Source organism: Oncorhynchus kisutch, unplaced genomic scaffold (assembly GCF_002021735.2).
Source record: "Oncorhynchus kisutch isolate 150728-3 unplaced genomic scaffold, Okis_V2 scaffold1886, whole genome shotgun sequence".
NCBI lineage: Eukaryota > Metazoa > Chordata > Actinopteri > Salmoniformes > Salmonidae > Oncorhynchus > Oncorhynchus kisutch.
Window position 1 is genome coordinate 23,479 of NW_022263831.1, and position 17,359 is coordinate 40,837.

Consider the following 17,359-nt stretch of genomic DNA (forward strand, 5'->3'; position numbering starts at 1 on the left):
TGCATGACCCACAGTGACTTGTACATTATTATTGCATGGCCCACAGTGACTTGTACATTACTATTGCATGACCCACAGTGACTTGTACATTAATATTGCATGACCCACAGTGACTTGTACATTATTATTGCATGACCCACAGTGACTTGTACATTATTATTGCATGACCCACAGTGACTTGTACATTAATATTGCATGACCCACAGTGACTTGTACATTATTATTGCATGACCCACAGTGACTTGTACATTATTATTGCATGGCCCACAGTGACTTTCTGTGCTTTCAGATTTTGTTCTTAACTCTCCTTTGATCTCCAGAAAACATGCACTTCATTTAATTGAGATATTATTTAATAATTCAAGGTCCATGTACAAAGGTTTAATTTGTCTCATTTACAGTTTTTGACAATCGCTTATGTTAGGTTTTGAACTTCAGTTTAACAGTTTTGAAAAGAGTATGTAAACATGTGTAAATTGGCCTGTAGGTACATAGAGTTTTGGTGGTGGTTGTGTCTGAGTGAGAAAATAATTCATGAAATTTGTAAGATGTAGTCATTGAATGCATTTTGTGCCAAAGCAATGAAACATTATCCACAGTTTAACCCACATAGACCGCTGTTGTGCTCACTGTGTGAAGAGTTTTGAAAAAGTGACCTAAGTATTGAGAAATGGGTCCTAACGATTGTAAAAAACTGTAATGTATTTACCAATATTCTTGAAAACATTTGATATAACAACATGGTTTGTTACTATGCTGAACCACAGCGCCGATAAATGACCATATCCATCCGGACCTTTGCCACCTAGGACATTTGTGTCACTGGACCATTTCAGATAGTAGTTGAGTACCCTGCTATAGGGAATACAAGTTCACATCATTAGACAGATAATATGAACTTGTGCGGTTGTCTATAAAAGGGGTTCCCAAACTGTTTTCATCCAGGTCCCCCTTCCAGCATTAGGGAATATCCCACTCCCCCCTGCACACCCCTATTTCTATGGGTACAAGCACCGAAATGAAACAAACGTTCCACAACCGTCTAGTTGACGGAGAGAGAATTTTGCAGGTTTAAAGATTATTTCCTGCAATTCAACACATCTTGCATCATCAGATCCTCTTGTCATGTTAGTCATTATATACCTTAGAGATCTATTTATAACTTGTCAGAAAACTTGTGTGTGTGTGTGTGTGTGTGTGTGTGTGTGTGTGTGTGTGTGTGTGTGTGTGTGTGTGTGTGTGTGTGTGTGTGTGTGTGTGTGTGTGTGTGTGTGTGTGTGTGTGTGTGTGTGCGTGTGTGTGTGTGTGTGTTACCCAGAAAGCTGTGTGAGGGCTTGTCCTCCACAACTTTGATTCTCCTAGCACCAACGGGGATGACAGCAGCCTCGATGTAACCTGTAGAAACACAAGAGAGTGAGGTGGGTGGAGCCACACCCAGACCCACACCTGGGGTGAGGAGAGGACGAGAGGTGAGGGGGGATGAGAGGAGGTGAGGAGAGGTGAGGGGAAGGGGTAGTACAGACAGGGTTGGGCTGGGCTGGTTCTTTATCCAAGCTGTTAATTTGGAAAGGGTTGAAATTATTTTTCTGTGTGAAAGGCAAGGAGGAGGACAATGAAGGAAGTAGAAAGAGAGAGGGTCTACATCCCAAATGACACCCTGTTCCCTACACATGGGCCCTGTTCAAAAGTAGTGCACAAGACTCTGGTCAAAGGTAGTGCACTATGAAGGGAATAGGATATCATTTGGGACACAGCTAGGAGTGTAACGGTCATAGTAGCAGTGATCTAACTCAATACCGGTGGACAGAAAGAGGTAGAGACTCTCTCTCTCGACCTTCTGTCTCTGTGTGCTGGAGCATCACACAGAGCCTGGGTTTGAAAGGAAGGATTCAACCAGAGACAGATAGGTATGTTGTGACCCAGATGTCACCATATTCCCTATATAGTGTGATATTTGAGACTAGAGCTCAATGAGCCCTGTATCAAAAGCATTGCACTATATTGGGAATACGGTGGCATTTGGGATTCACACATTGAGATGTACGGCTCTGAATTCAACAGGTGTCATATAAGAGACCAGGAAGTATATGTGAGCAAAATGATCCAATCATTTTGTGGATCCCACTGCATATACACTACTTCCGCTTTATGACATCACTTTTGAATCATTCATTTGATTCTAGCACAGAGATCCTATGAAATGTTCTATGGATTCCAGCCTCAACCCGACTGGGAGAGAAATCTCTGATTAGACCCTTGCCAGCCCTTCCCTCCTCACAGACATGCATCCAAGCACCCACTAGTGTTTGGGCAGTAGTGATGATACAAAGCAGCTCGTTGGTTCCCAGGCCCTCAGGTGACTGACTGTGGTCCCACTGTTACTTCTGAGGCTTACACACAAATGTGTCAAAGAAGGAAACAAAAAATAGAGTGGAGAGAGATATGAAAGACCCACAGTGAGAGAGAGAAAGGGAGGGAGGGAGAGAGAGAGTGGGAGGGAGAAGAGGAAGAACAGAGAGAAAGGGAGGGAGGGAGGGAGGGAGGGAGGGAGGGAGGGAGGGAGGGAGGGAGGGAGGGAGGGAGGGAGGGAGGGAGGGAGGGAGGGAGGGAGGGAGGGAGGGAGAAGAGGAAGAACAGAGAGAAAGGGAGGGAGGGAGGGAGGGAGGGAGGGAGGGAGGGAGGGAGGGAGGGAGGGAGGGAGGGAGGGAGGGAGGGAGGGAGGGAGGGGGAGGGAGAAGAGGAAGAACAGAGAGAAAGGGAGGGAGGGAGAGAGATATGAAAGACCCACAGTGAGAGAGGGAAAGGGAGGGAGGGAGGGAGAGAGTGGGAGGGAGAAGAGGAAGAACAGAGAGAAAGGGAGGGAGGGAGGGAGAGAGAGAGTGGGAGGGAGAAGAGGAAGAACAGAGAGAAAGGGAGGGAGGGAGGGAGAGAGTGGGAGGGAGAAGAGGAAGAACAGAGAGAAAGGGAGGGAGGGAGGGAGGGAGGGAGGGAGGGAGGGAGGGAGGGAGGGAGGGAGGGAGGGAGGGAGGGAGGGAGGGAGGGAGGGAGGGAGGGAGGGAGGGAGGGAGGGAGGGAGGGAGGGAGGGAGGGAGGGAGGGAGGGAGGGAGAGAGAGAGTGGGAGGGAGAAGAGGAGGAACAGAGAGAAAGAGATACATCAGCAAATAGGAGAGAGAGAACAAAAGAGGGATATATAAAGAGGGGAGGAGAGGGTCTTCCATAATGTAGATAATTGCAATAGGAGGAACCCCCAACAAAATGATCCCTGTGTAATGGGACTGTTAAGCTCTGTGGAGTCAAGAGAGACCCGAGTGCATCCTAAATGGCATACTATTCCCTATCTAATGCACTACTTTTGACCAAGACCCATAGTGCCTGTAGTGCACTACATAGAGAATAGGGTGCCGTTTGAGATGCAGAACCTTCTCTCTACAATAGATCCCAAAGCACAGTATCTATACAACCGTTTCTGAGAAAATAAAATAGCTTATTCTTCCAAACTTTCACCATCCTCTTTATTGTCCCAATTTTGTTTAGTTTTTTTAGTGTTACCAGACTGAGTTTGATTTATTCCTGTATCTCAAGGGGCCACATCCTAACCTGAGATCCACACGTAACAAACTTGACATCAATGCATGATTGACACCAAACTCAAGAGTTTCACACAGGTCTTACATTACAATCAAGTCCCCTCGGCCTAGTTGAGCTGCTTTGTTCCTCTTTACTGCCCCCCCCACTATGTACAGACTCCCTGTGTGTACTCACCGTAGTGCCGCCCTACAGGGCTGGATCTGCAATTACCACAACCATGCTATTATCTCTTTACACAGCACACAGGAACAAGTCACGAGTAAGAAGTGTCCCTAGCCTTGACACTGATCTAAGGCCAGTTTAGCTTTCTCCCCCTCTAATGGTTAAGGTTAGGATTGGGGGGAGTTTAAACTGATCCTAGATCTGTGCCTATGGGCAATTTTTACCAAGAGCACCCCTTCACACAGTCAACAGGAAAACACCACAAACCCACACACCCAGAAACACTGTTAAAAACAACACCCCATCGCTAAGGCCCAGAGTATTTTCTGGTCAGGCCCTACCCATCACCAACACCACAGGGTTACATTGATTGCCACTCTGTATGTAGTTACTGTATACACACCATTACACACCATTACACACACAGACACACACACACTGTTCATTTACAGCCATTACTCTGGGAATGACAAGACAGGCTCTTTGCAGGCCAGACCTTAGAAACCCCAACCCATCCTCCTCTGGGCTCTCCTGGGATTAACAATATGACATTCAAGATTTTCAATATGATTCTTAATCATTTTCGCCAATGGAATATTGTTGTTGTTCTCCCACAACCCAGGTGGATGAGGAAGTACCACGAGGTATCCCAGTGTGTTCATCAGGAGGAGGGCCGGGAAGCCAAGCCATGCCGAGCTGTTGGGATCCACAGTGTGCGTGTGTGTGTGTGTGTGTGTGTGTGTGTGTGTGTGTGTGTGTGTGTGTGTGTGTGTGTGTGTGTGTGTGTGTGTGTGTGTGTGTGTGTGTGTGGACCATCTGCATTTTGGCTATTGATCCCAGGAGAAGCCAAGGAGGTTTGGATCTCCCATCTACCGACGTGTACACTCCAGTCAGGGCAGGACGCACACACACACACACGCACGCACTGCACACACACACACACACACACACACACACACACACACACACACACACACACACACACACACACACACACACACACACACACACACACACACACACCACACACACACACACACACACACACACACAGAGCAGGCATCTTACATGAGAAACACTTGGGGACAGCCCTTGGTTTAGCCATCACACAGGTAGAAACCCTCTTACAGTGGCTAGAGGAGACTGGGGGTAGAGAGGAGGGGGGAGGAGAGGAGAGGAGGGGGTAGGAGAGGAGGGGAGGGGGTAGGAGAGGAGAGGAGGGGAGGGGAGGGGGGAGCAGAGGAGAGGAGAGAAGGAGGCAGGTGGAATGGCTTTAGCAAATTTAATGAATTGGGTAAAAGTCGTTCATAATCCTGTCTTACAAATGCACGCATGCACACACACTGTACACACACTGTACACACACTGTACACACCCTGTACACACCCTGTACACACACTGTACACACACTGTACACACTGTACACACTGTACACACACTGTACACACACTTTACACACTGTACACACACTGTACACACACTGTACACACCCAGTACACACTGTACACACTGTACACACTGTACACACACACACTGTACATACCATCTTCATTGCTCTCGTCTTCATTCTCACTTTCTCTCCATCTCTCAATCACACACACACACACACACACACACACACACACACACACCACACACACACACACACACACACACACACACACACACACACACACACACACACACTTGTTCACACTGCCATTACAGTGTGTCAACGTTGTGTGTGATCGGCCAATGTTATCTTAAGGTTAGAATAAAAAGTCCTGCTTTTGTCCAGAATTAATGATCATAGTGTTGTAGATATGTGGTAGTAGAGTAGTGGCCTGAGGAAACCCACTTAATGTGTTGTGAAAAGTGTTATGTAATGTCATGTCATATTTTTATTGCATATCTCTGCCTTAATGTTGCTCAATTCCAGGAAGAGTAGCTGCTGTCTTGACAGGAACTAATGGGGATCCATAATAAACCCCAGGAAGAGTAGCTGCTGTCTTGACCGGAACTAATGGGGATCTATAATAAACCCCAGGAAGAGTAGCTGCTGTCTTGACAGGAACTAATGGGGATCCATAATAAACCCCAGGAAGAGTAGCTGCTGTCTTGACCGGAACTAATGGGGATCTATAATAAACCCCAGCAAGAGTAGCTGCTGTCTTGACCGGAACTAATGGGGATCCATAATAAACCCCAGGAAGAGTAGCTGCTGTCTTGACCGGAACTAATGGGGATCCATAATAAACCCCAGGAAGAGTAGCTGCTGTCTTGACCGGAACTAATGGGGATCCATAATAAACCCCAGGAAGAGTAGCTGCTGTCTTGACCGGAACTAATGGGGATCCATAATAAACCCCAGGAAGAGTAGCTGCTGTCTTGACAGGAACTAATGGGGATCTATAATAAACCCCAGGAAGAGTAGCTGCTGTCTTGACCGGAACTAATGGGGAACCATAATAAACCCCAGGAAGAGTAGCTGCTGCCTTGACAGGAACTAATGGGGATCCTAAATAAACCCCAGGAAGAGTAGCTGCTGCCTTGACACACACACACACACACACACACACACACACACACACACACACACACACACACACACACACACACACACACACACACACACACACACACACACACACACACACACACACACACACACAGGCCTCAAGCCATTAAAAGGGAATGGGGGGTTATCTTGTAATTAAAACCCAACAGGTCTCTATTCAGACTAACGTCTGGCCTTAAATGCCATTTCTAGTGCTCTGGCTGTGAAACTGAACTTAACCTATGGGGGGACAGAGGCACCGGTGTGTGTGTGTGTATTACATGCTTAGTGATACTGGAGGGCTACAGATATCCCAGATACCCTAGTGTTTGTAGGGTACCTTGCTAAGATTGTTCCCGGTGACTTTCCACTAGAGGTTAAATGCCTTAAAGGGATACTTGGGGATTTAGGCAAATTAGCTAGCATGCTAGCAGATACTCATAGACATCTAGTTAGCATTGGCTCGCAAAACCACCTCTAACTTCTTTCTTACTGAACACAGAAACATAAAAATAGTATCCACAAGTAGATAAAGGGCCTCAAAATTACACTCTGGCTCTATTTTCAATACATTATTGTGTGGCTTCCGCCAGAGAAAAGTTGACAAAAATGTCATGCGCTCTGCTAGCGGTAGCCAAAAGTCTTGCGTCCAGTGTAGCAGGTAAAGACTGACGGCCCAATGTAACTCTGTGTACACCAAATCTGTCCTCTTCATATTTGCCTGTAATTTCTGATCTCTCTTTTAGTGGAGTAGGACTAATAACCTACACTCATCCATTTTCCATTCTGTTCCCATCAGGGTCATGTTCATTAAGCACCAACCGGAAGAAAATAGACAGACACAGGGAAGGATTAGCTGGACTTAACTAACGCTGTTGCAAAACGCTGTTGCAAAACGTTTGAACACGTTTTCCATTGTGTGCCATTATGAACAAGACCCAGATATTCCCAACTGAAAAATACATGTTTAGAACGTCCCCCCAACCCAGTACTCACCCCTGCCCTTGGTGTGGTTGAAGTCTCCCTTGACTATCTTACAGGAGTGTCCGTCTCCGTTACACACCCCACAGCGGTCCTCCTTGGCTGACGAGCCGATGATGCCATCGCAGCCGATTTTCTGCAGACAGTAAGTAGACAACTTAACAAAATAAAGTACACAGGAAGTACTTAACATCAAGGAATATACAGGCTACGTCCCAATTATTTCTCCTTCCTAGCAAAGTTACCCTTCAATGGTTTAAGAAAGATGGAAGATGGAAACTATGCTTTTAGATGTGTAGGAAGTAGTAGACAATAGTACACGTCAGGAGAAGGTAGGATATATTGATTGGGATGCAACCGCACTCTAATGAAGTCCATCTCTGAATAAACACTGACCGTACTATCGGTCTACTCGTGGACTGCATTCTGACTCCAAAACAATGCTAGTGAAATAGGAAAAGGCTGTTCCGATCCTCTCTAACTCACTCCCCTTCCCTCACTGACTTCTCATCATGGATTTGAAACTATTAGATAGATGTACAAAACATCCCAATAGCTCCATCTAGTATGTCCGATAGAGTAGAGAGGAACTGCCACCTATTCAATCCTCTCAGATCTTCAAGGGCCAGTCAATAAGGACAGAGGAAGCAGAGGGACTAGGATCAGTTCCCCCCTGTCTGTATAATTAGTATGTAAAAGGAAGAAACATTATGAATACGACCCCAGAACACTGTGGTCCATGGTAAAAACAGAAAGAGAAGCTATAATACGTTCAGACATCCAAGGCCAGTGATATTAGTCTAGATTCACCAGGACATAACCTATTGTATGTTTAGGGATTGTTTAATCCTTCCCAGCAATTATCACAGAGTTTAATGATCTGTGTACTCACTAACAACTCCAATTACCCAAAGCCATTTACACTGCCAAGCAGCACAAACAGTAAAACACAAACAAGAATATTTACACACCAACAGACATATGAACGCAGTCAGTCCAGTGTGTGTGTGTGTGTGTGTGTGTGTGTGTGTGTGTGTGTGTGTGTGTTGTTTCCTGGACTGCCTGAGTCAGTAATACGCTGAATACTCTGTATAGAATCCAATCTGTACATCTGGATCATAGGAACTTGATGATTCAGAACACACACACACACACACACACACAATCTGGAATTTTTTTGCAGAAACAGACTACGAACATATGGACACAGAGAATCTGGACCAAGTTTGACTTTTGCTAATTCAGTGAGGCAGCAGTAGCATCATGTGGGTCTCCATTCTTACCCAGCAGCCTTTAGGCTTCTCTTCTGACAAGACTGACTGTGTTTTCACAACATTTCTGATTTTCTCTCTCTGTCCCCTCTCTGTGATGCTGTTTTCACAGCATTCCTAAATTTCATACAGAGTAGCTTAGCATAACATCAACTGTTTCTCTCTCTCTCTCCTCTTTCTCTGTTTCTCTCTCTCCTCTTTCTCTGTTTCTCTGTTTCTCTCTCTCTCTCCTCTTTCTCTGTTTCTCTGTTTCTCTCTCTCTCTCCTCTTTCTCTGTTTCTCTCTCTCTCTCCTCTTTCTCTGTTTCTCTCTCTCTCTCCTCTTTCTCTGTTTCTCTCTCTCTCTCCTCTTTCTCTGTTTCTCTCTCTCTCCTCTTTCTCTGTTTCTCTGTTTCTCTGTTTCTCTCTCTCCTCTCTCTGTTTCTCTGTTTCTCTCTCTCCTCTCTCTGTTTCTCTGTTTCTCTCTCTCCTCTCTCTGTTTCTCTGTTTCTCTCTCTCTCCTCTTTCTCTGTTTTTCTCTCTCTCTCCTCTTTCTCTGTTTCTCTCTCTCCTCTTTCTCTGTTTCTCTCTCTCTCTCCTCTTTCTCTGTTTCTCTCTCTCTCTCCTCTTACTCCATTTTGCTTTCTCTCCTCTTTCTCCATTTCAATTCAATTCAAGGGGCTTTATGTCTCTCTCCTCTTTCTCTGTTTCTCTCTCTCTCCATTTCTCTCTCTCCTCTTTCTCCGGGGGGGTGGGAGGGCTGAGAGAGAGGGGGAGAGAGGGGGGAGACACAGAGAGCGAGACAGAGACAGAGAGGGTGGAGAGAGACTCATTCCTCTTGTTACCTACATCCAGATGATGATAAATACGTAGCAAAAGAAAAGCTGAGGAGAAGAAGGAAGGAAACTGAAGGAGAAGACAGGAGAGGAAGAGGAGGAGGGAAGAGGAGGATACAGACAGATGAGACGAATAGGAGGAGGAAAGAGGGGGATACAGAGAGAGGAGAGGAAGAGGAGGAGGAAAGAGGAGGATACAGAGAGAGGAGAGGAAGAGGAGGAGGAGAGAGGAGAGGAAGAGGAGGAGGAAAGAGGAGGATACAGAGAGAGGAGAGGAAAGAAGAGGATACAGAGAGAGGAGAGGAAAGAGGAGGAAAGAGGAGGATACAGAGAGAGGAGAGGAAAGAAGAGGATACAGAGAGAGGAGAGGAAAGAGGAGAAAAGAGGAGGATACAGAGAGAGGAGAGGAAAGAAGAGGATACAGAGAGAGGAGAGGAAAGAGGAGAAAAGAGGAGGAGGAAAGAAGAGGATACAGAGAGAGGAGAGGAAGAGGAGGAGGAAAGAGGAGGAGGAAAGAGGAGGATACAGAGAGAGGAGAGGAAAGAGGAGGATACAGAGAGAGGAGAGGAAAGAAGAGGATACAGAGAGAGGAGAGGAAAGAGGAGAAAAGAGGAAGATACAGAGAGAGGAGAGGAAAGAGGAGAAAAGAGAGAGAGAGGAAGGAATAGAATAATAGAAGGATTGAGAGAAGGAAAAGAGAGAGGACAGGAAGAGGATGGAGTGTGGGAAAGAGACTAGCTTTAGTATGAGTGTGTGTGTGCGTCCATACATGTTTGAGTAAAATGAGAAGGTGACAGATTGGAGCAATCAGCCCTAACACTCCACCACTGGACAGTAGGGTACTAATGACAACATACTTCCTGCCTGGCGGCTAGCGCGCGCACACACACACACACACACACACACACACACACACACAGTCAATGTTATATGCTTTGCCATGACTTGAATGACTAAATTGATTAGTCAAATGATCTCCACTATGATTGTGGTCATATAAAATGATGCTAAGTTTTACATTGTAAATGTAAGGCAAAACACTTTTTATGGCCTGGCATCACTGTCCGCTTTTGCTGTCCAATGTTTGACTTCATTGATTAAGATAGATTACAGATGTAAGGATCTTAATTTGTTTGCAACAGCAGCAACAGGAAATATGAATTATTATGTGAATTATAATTAGCGGACATATCTGTAGGGGTTGATACATTTGTCGGGAAATTTCTAAGTGTAAATTACAAACTTCAGAAGCCTTTTTAAACCTCAAATACCTCAAAAGTTATCCTGCAACAGGGTGATCAAATTAAGATCCTATATCTGTAGAGAATGGAGACCTGCACACTGACGAACGCTTCCACTGTGTTTCACTTGGAAGTCATCGTCAGGCATAAAAGACCAAACCATTTAGATTTGACATTTAGAAGCGGCTGATGTATGTGGCATATGAACTGCTCTGCCATTTACATGAAACCAGCTGTGCAGCATTGTGACAAGAGCAAGTGAGAAGCATTATATTCCTTCACCTTTTCCTCATAGACGTCACATCTGACTCAGCCATGGCTCTGAGAGCATTCACCCTGCTAATGCTCTCTCTGCTCCACCAGGGTGTCCCTCAGCCACTCAGCCATGGCTCTGAGAGCATTCACCCTGCTAATGCTCTCTCTGCTCCACCAGTGTGTCCCTCAGCCACTCAGCCATGGCTCTGAGAGCATTCACCCTGCTAATGCTCTCTCTGCTCCACCAGTGTGTCCCTCAGCCACTCAGCCATGGCTCTGAGAGCATTCACCCTGCTAATGCTCTCTCTGCTCCACCAGTGTGTCCCTCAGCCACTCAGCCATGGCTCTGAGAGCATTCGCCCTGCTAATGCTCTCTGCTCCACCAGTGTGTCCCTCAGCCACTCAGCCATGGCTCTGAGAGCATTCACCCTGCTAATGCTCTCTCTGCTCTACCAGTGTGTCCCTCAGCCACTCAGCCATGGCTCTGTGCGCATTCACCTTGCTAATGCTCTCTCTGCTCCACCAGTGTGTCCCTCAGCCACTCAGCTATGGCTCTGAGAGCATTCACCCTGCTAATGCTCTCTCTGCTCCACCAGTGTGTCCCTCAGCCACTCAGCCATGGCTCTGAGAGCATTCACCCTGCTAATGCTCTCTCTGCTCCACCAGTGTGTCCCTCAGCCACTCAGCCATGGCTCTGAGAGCATTCGCCCTGCTAATGCTCTCTGCTCCACCAGTGTGTCCCTCAGCCACTCAGCCATGGCTCTGAGAGCATTCACCCTGCTAATGCTCTCTCTGCTCCACCAGTGTGTCCCTCAGCCACTCAGCCATGGCTCTGAGAGCATTCACCCTGCTAATGCTCTCTCTGCTCCACCAGTGTGTCCCTCAGCCACTCAGCCATGGCTCTGAGAGCATTCACCCTGCTAATGCTCTCTCTGCTCCACCAGTGTGTCCCTCAGCCACTCAGCCATGGCTCTGAGAGCATTCACCCTGCTAATGCTCTCTCTGCTCCACCAGTGTGTCCCTCAGTCACTCAGCCATGGCTCTGAGAGCATTCACCCTGCTAATGCTCTCTCTGCTCCACCAGGGTGTCCCTCAGCCACTCAGCCATGGCTCTGAGAGCATTCACCCTGCTAATGCTCTCTCTGCTCCACCAGTGTGTCCCTCAGCCACTCAGCCATGGCTCTGAGAGCATTCACCCTGCTAATGCTCTCTCTGCTCCACCAGTGTGTCCCTCAGCCACTCAGCCATGGCTCTGAGAGCATTCACCCTGCTAATGCTCTCTCTGCTCCACCAGTGTGTCCCTCAGCCACTCAGCCATGGCTCTGAGAGCATTCACCCTGCTAATGCTCTCTCTGCTCCACCAGTGTGTCCCTCAGCCACTCAGCCATGGCTCTGAGAGCATTCACCCTGCTAATGCTCTCTCTGCTCCACCAGTGTGTCCCTCAGCCACTCAGCCATGGCTCTGAGAGCATTCACCCTGCTAATGCTCTCTGCTCCACCAGGGTGTCCCTCAGCCACTCAGCCATGGCTCTGAGAGCATTCACCCTGCTAATGCTCTCTCTGCTCCACCAGGGTGTCCCTCAGCCACTCAGCCATGGCTCTGAGAGCATTCACCCTGCTAATGCTCTCTCTGCTCCACCAGGGTGTCCCTCAGCCACTCAGCCATGGCTCTGAGAGCATTCACCCTGCTAATGCTCTCTCTGCTCCACCAGGGTGTCCCTCAGCCACTCAGACATGGCTCTGAGATCATTCACCCTGCTAATGCTCTCTCTGCTCCACCAGGGTGTCCCTCAGCCACTCAGCCATGGCTCTGAGAGCATTCACCCTGCTAATGCTCTCTCTGCTCCACCAGGGTGTCCCTCAGCCACTCAGCCTGGGACGAATAATGAACTTCAGCTACTCCCAGTACAAGTCTACCTCATCCCAGACGAGGTGTATGTCATCCCCCAGAAGCTCACCGGTGTCGAGACTCGTTCAGAAAATCATCTGTACTCAGCTGGAGCATCACAGTTCCACGTCTCAATCCATCAATGGGGCGGCAGGTAGGCTAGTTGTTAAGATCATTGGGCCAGTAGGGTCTCCCGAGTGGCGCAGGATCTGTGTCACTACAGATCCTGGTTCGATACCAGGCTGTGTTGCAGCCGGCCGCGACCGGGAGACCCATGAGGCGACACACAATTGGCCCAGTGTCATCCGAGTTAGAGGAGGGTTTGGCCGGCCGGGATGTCCTTGTCCTATCGCGCTCTGAAGACTCCTGTGGTGGGCCGGGCCGGGCGTATGCACGCTGACACGGTTGCCAGGTGTACAGTGTTTACAGTGTCTCTCTCTCCCTCATCCCTCTATTTCTCCTCCTTCATTCTGTGAAATGACTGAGACTGTTCCTGTTTTTTCTGTGTGTATGTTTGTGATGGAGCCGAGGTATTCCATTGTACTGTGTAATGTGATGCTGGAGGGTGTATTGTACTGTGTAATGTGATGCTGGAGGGTGTATTGTACTGTGTAATGTGATGCTGGAGGGTGTATTGTACTGTGTAATGTGATGCTGGAGGGTGTATTGTACTGTGTAATGTGGTGCTGGAGGGTGTATTATATTGTACTGTGTAATGTGATGCTGGAGGATGTATTGTACTGTGTAATGTGGTGCTGGAGGGTGTATTATATTGTACTGTGTAATGTGATGCTGGAGGATGTATTGTACTGTGTAATGTGATGCTGGAGGGTGTATTGTACTGTGTAATGTGATGCTGGAGGGTGTATTGTACTGTGTAATGTGATGCTGGAGGGTGTATTGTACTGTGTAATGTGATGCTGGAGGGTGTATTGTACTGTGTAATGTGATGCTGGAGGATGTATTGTATTGTACTGTGTAATGTGATGCTGGAGGATGTATTATATTGTACTGTGTAATGTGGTGCTGGAGGATGTATTATATTGTACTGTGTAATGTGATGCTGGAGGATGTATTGTATTGTACTGTGTAATGTGATGCTGGAGGGTGTATTATATTGAACTGTGTAATGTGGTGCTGGAGGGTTTATTGTACTGTACAGTGTAGTGTGGTGCTGTAGGGTGTATTATATTATACTGTGTAATGTGATGCTGGAGGATGTATTGATTGTACTGGGTAATATGATTATGTCGAGGTGGCACTGAATGCATTTCTTTTTTTGGGGGGGGGGGGGGGTTGTGGTGTTTTTAGTGTAATGAGGACGGCTCATTAAAGGAAGACACAAAGTCAAGTATATCTCTCTCTCTGTTTATTTATTTGTTAATCTTGGCCGTCAGAACACTGAGGAGAAATCCCCTCTTATTGACCAATGAAAAGAGAGAGGATAAATCCAGGAAATACAAGATATGGATACAATTATTGACACAGACGTGTATCTGTGTGTGTGTGTGTGTGTGTGTGTGTGTGTGTGTGTGTGTGTGTGTGTGTGTGTGTGTGTGTGTGTGTGTGTGTGTGTGTGTGTGTGTGTGTGTGTGTGTGTGTGTGTGTGGCCTATGATATGTGTCTGTAGAGGGAAGCATGACACATAATGTCTCCCATGTGTAGGGAACCAAATGCTGGCTCAGCAGATGACCAGTATCTATTGACAACAGCTGGCTACTCCTTCGGAAACTATGCTACCCACACACACACACACTTTTATCCACCACTGAGGCTGTGGCTTTGAGTCCCAAGAATGGGCCAGAAAAATGGCCAAGACGAGGTAAGAATCCCCTCTTACAGTGTAAAGCAGGTGAAAAGACTGGCATTTAAATATGTCCATTTTATTATAATGATTACTATCTTATTTCCTTTGTCTCTCATACCTACTTTTTTTTCTTGAGACAATATCTTCTCTTCTGAAAGCTCCCTCACTTCCTCTATCCTCTACATCCTGTCTTCCATGTCTGTCTATTTTCTCATCTGGTGTCCCAGTGCTTAGCTATTAGTGTCAAGATGGTACTGACAGATAAGTCAGCTCTGCTTCTAGGACCTAAGATTCTACTGTATTTTAGTCAATGCCACTATGACATTGCCCCTCCTAATATTTATATATTCCTTAATTCCATTATTTTACTTTAGGTTGTGTGTATTGTAGGTATTGTTGTATTGTTACAGAAACAGGAAGTGGTACAATGCCACCATTACCTCCCAGCCAATTAAAACGTTGCCTTTGCAGGCCTGAGAGAGAAAGAGAGAGAGAGATTGAGAGGGAGAGAGACAGAGAGAAAGCAAAAGAGAGAGTGAGATTGTGAGAAGACATTTGGGAGCTCAGGACAGAGAGAGGGGGAGTAAGAGAGGGGGAGTAAGAGAGAGAGGGAGTAAGAGAGAGAAGGCATACAAAGATAAAACCCTTCTCTAGTGACCGACTGAGAGAAAACCCTTCTCTAGTGACCTACCGAGAGAAAACCCTTCTCTAGTGAGCTACAGAGAGAAAACCCTTCTCTAGTGACCTACTGAGAGACAACCCTTCTCTAGTGACCTACAGAGAAAACCCTTCTCTAGTGACCTACAGAGAGGAAAACCCTTCTCTAGTGACCTACAGAGAGAAACCCTTCTCTAGTGACCTACAGAGAAAACCCTTCTCTAGTGATCTACAGAGAAAACCCTTCTCTAGTGACCTACAGAGAAACCCTTCTCTAGTCACCTACAGAGAGAAAACCCTTCTCTAGTGACCTACAGAGACAAAACCCTTCTCTAGAGACCTACAGAGAAAACCCTTCTCTAGTGACCTACTGGCCTACAGAGACAAAACCCTTCTCTAGTGACCTACTGAGAGACAACCCTTCTCTAGTGACCTACAGAGAAAACCCCTTCTCTAGTGACCTACAGAGAAAACCCTTCTCTAGTCACCTACAGAGAGAAAACCCTTCTCTAGTGACCTACAGAGAAAACCCTTCTCTAGTGACCTACAGAGAAAACCCTTCTCTAGTGACCTACAGAGAAAACCCTTCTCTAGTCACCTACAGAGAGAAAACCCTTCTCTAGTGACCTACAGAGACAAAACCCTTCTCTAGTGACCTACAGAGAAAACCCTTCTCTAGTGACCTACTGGCCTACAGAGACAAAACCCTTCTCTAGTGACCTACAGAGAAAACCCTTCTCTAGTCACCTACAGAGAAAAACCCTTCTCTAGTGACCTACAGAGAAAACCCTTCTCTAGTCACCTACAGAGAGAAAACCCTTCTCTAGTGACCTACAGAGAAAACCCTTCTCTAGTGACCTACAGAGAAAACCCTTCTCTAGTGACCTACAGAGAAAACCCTTCTCTAGTCACCTACAGAGAGAAAACCCTTCTCTAGTGACCTACAGAGACAAAACCCTTCTCTAGTGACCTACAGAGAAAACCCTTCTCTAGTGACCTACTGGCCTACAGAGACAAAACACTTCTCTAGTGACCTACTGAGAGACAACCTTTCTCTAGTGACCTACTGAGAGACAACCCTTCTCTAGTAACTTACAGAGAGAAAACCCTTCTCTAGTGACCTACAGAGAGACAACCCTTCTCTAGTGACCTACAGAGAGAAAACCCTTCTCTGGTGACCTGTGTGTGTGTGTGTGTGTGTGTGTGTGTGTGTGTGTGTGTGTGTGTGTGTGTGTGTGTGTGTGTGTGTGTGTGTGTGTGTGTGTGTGTGTGTGTGTGTGTGCGTGCGGGCGTGTGTGTGTGCGTGCGGGCGTGTGTGCGTGCGTGTGTGTGCGTGTGTGCGTGCGTGCGTGTGTGTGTGCGTGCGTGTACCTGACACCTGCCATTGACACACAGGTCTGACTCGTAGGGTCCACATGGTGTTCCATCCATCACTCTCTCTGCCACCAGGATGGGGGCATCTCTCCCCACAGGGGAACAGAACAGGGCACATGGCTTCTCTACAGAGAGAACACACAAGGGGGTTAATAGCCTAGCGGTTACAGAGGCGAGCCAGCAACCGGAGGGTTGCCCGTTCGCATCCCCGGTTTTCCTATCGGGAAAAGAGCTGGCAACCAATGCCTAGGTGCCATTGATGTCACTGTGCCCTCGAGCAAGGCACTAAACCCCTAACCATGCACCTCTCCAAAACCTGTGTATGTGTGTCTTTCAGAATGGTTGAATTTAGAAGTGGAAGTAAAATTTAGGTTGGACCTTAGGTGCAATTGACCAATAAAGTGATCTCAACCAATTAATGATGGGGAACAGAACAGAGAACAGGGCTTTTCTACAGAGAGAACACACATAGGGGGGTTAATGTAATGAGGTGTCACCCTTGATTGAAAGCTCATATATTACGTAATGTGATGACATCACATGACCACTGGTGACCTTTGATATGCAAATGTAAAAAAAACGATTGTTGGCATCAGCTACCTGGTCTCAGCTACCTGGTCAGCTACCTGGTCTCAGCTACCTGGTCTCAGCTACCTGGTCTCAGCTTCCCTGGTCTCTGCTACCTGGTCTCCGCTACTTGGTCCCAGCTACCTGGGTCCTCTGCTACTGGTCTCTGCTACCTGGTCTCAGCTACCTGGTCTCTCTACATGGTCTCTACCTGGTC

At 47.0% G+C, this 17,359-nt stretch overlaps 1 protein-coding gene across 1 annotated transcript in view; it reads right to left on the bottom strand.

Annotated features, from left to right (window-relative positions):
* Nucleotides 1-16,852, bottom strand: part of LOC116368211 (A disintegrin and metalloproteinase with thrombospondin motifs 19-like) — a 34,634-nt gene extending 17,782 nt beyond the window's left edge. Inside the window, exons 1-3 of the mRNA XM_031819142.1 lie at nt 16,573-16,852; nt 7,284-7,404; nt 1,315-1,395 (exon numbers count right to left, since the gene is read on the bottom strand). Coding sequence (XP_031675002.1) covers nt 1,315-1,395; nt 7,284-7,404; nt 16,573-16,632 — 262 coding nt within the window. The 5' untranslated portion in view covers nt 16,633-16,852. The remainder of the gene's footprint in view (nt 1-1,314; nt 1,396-7,283; nt 7,405-16,572) is intronic.
* Nucleotides 16,853-17,359: the final 507 nt, after the last annotated feature.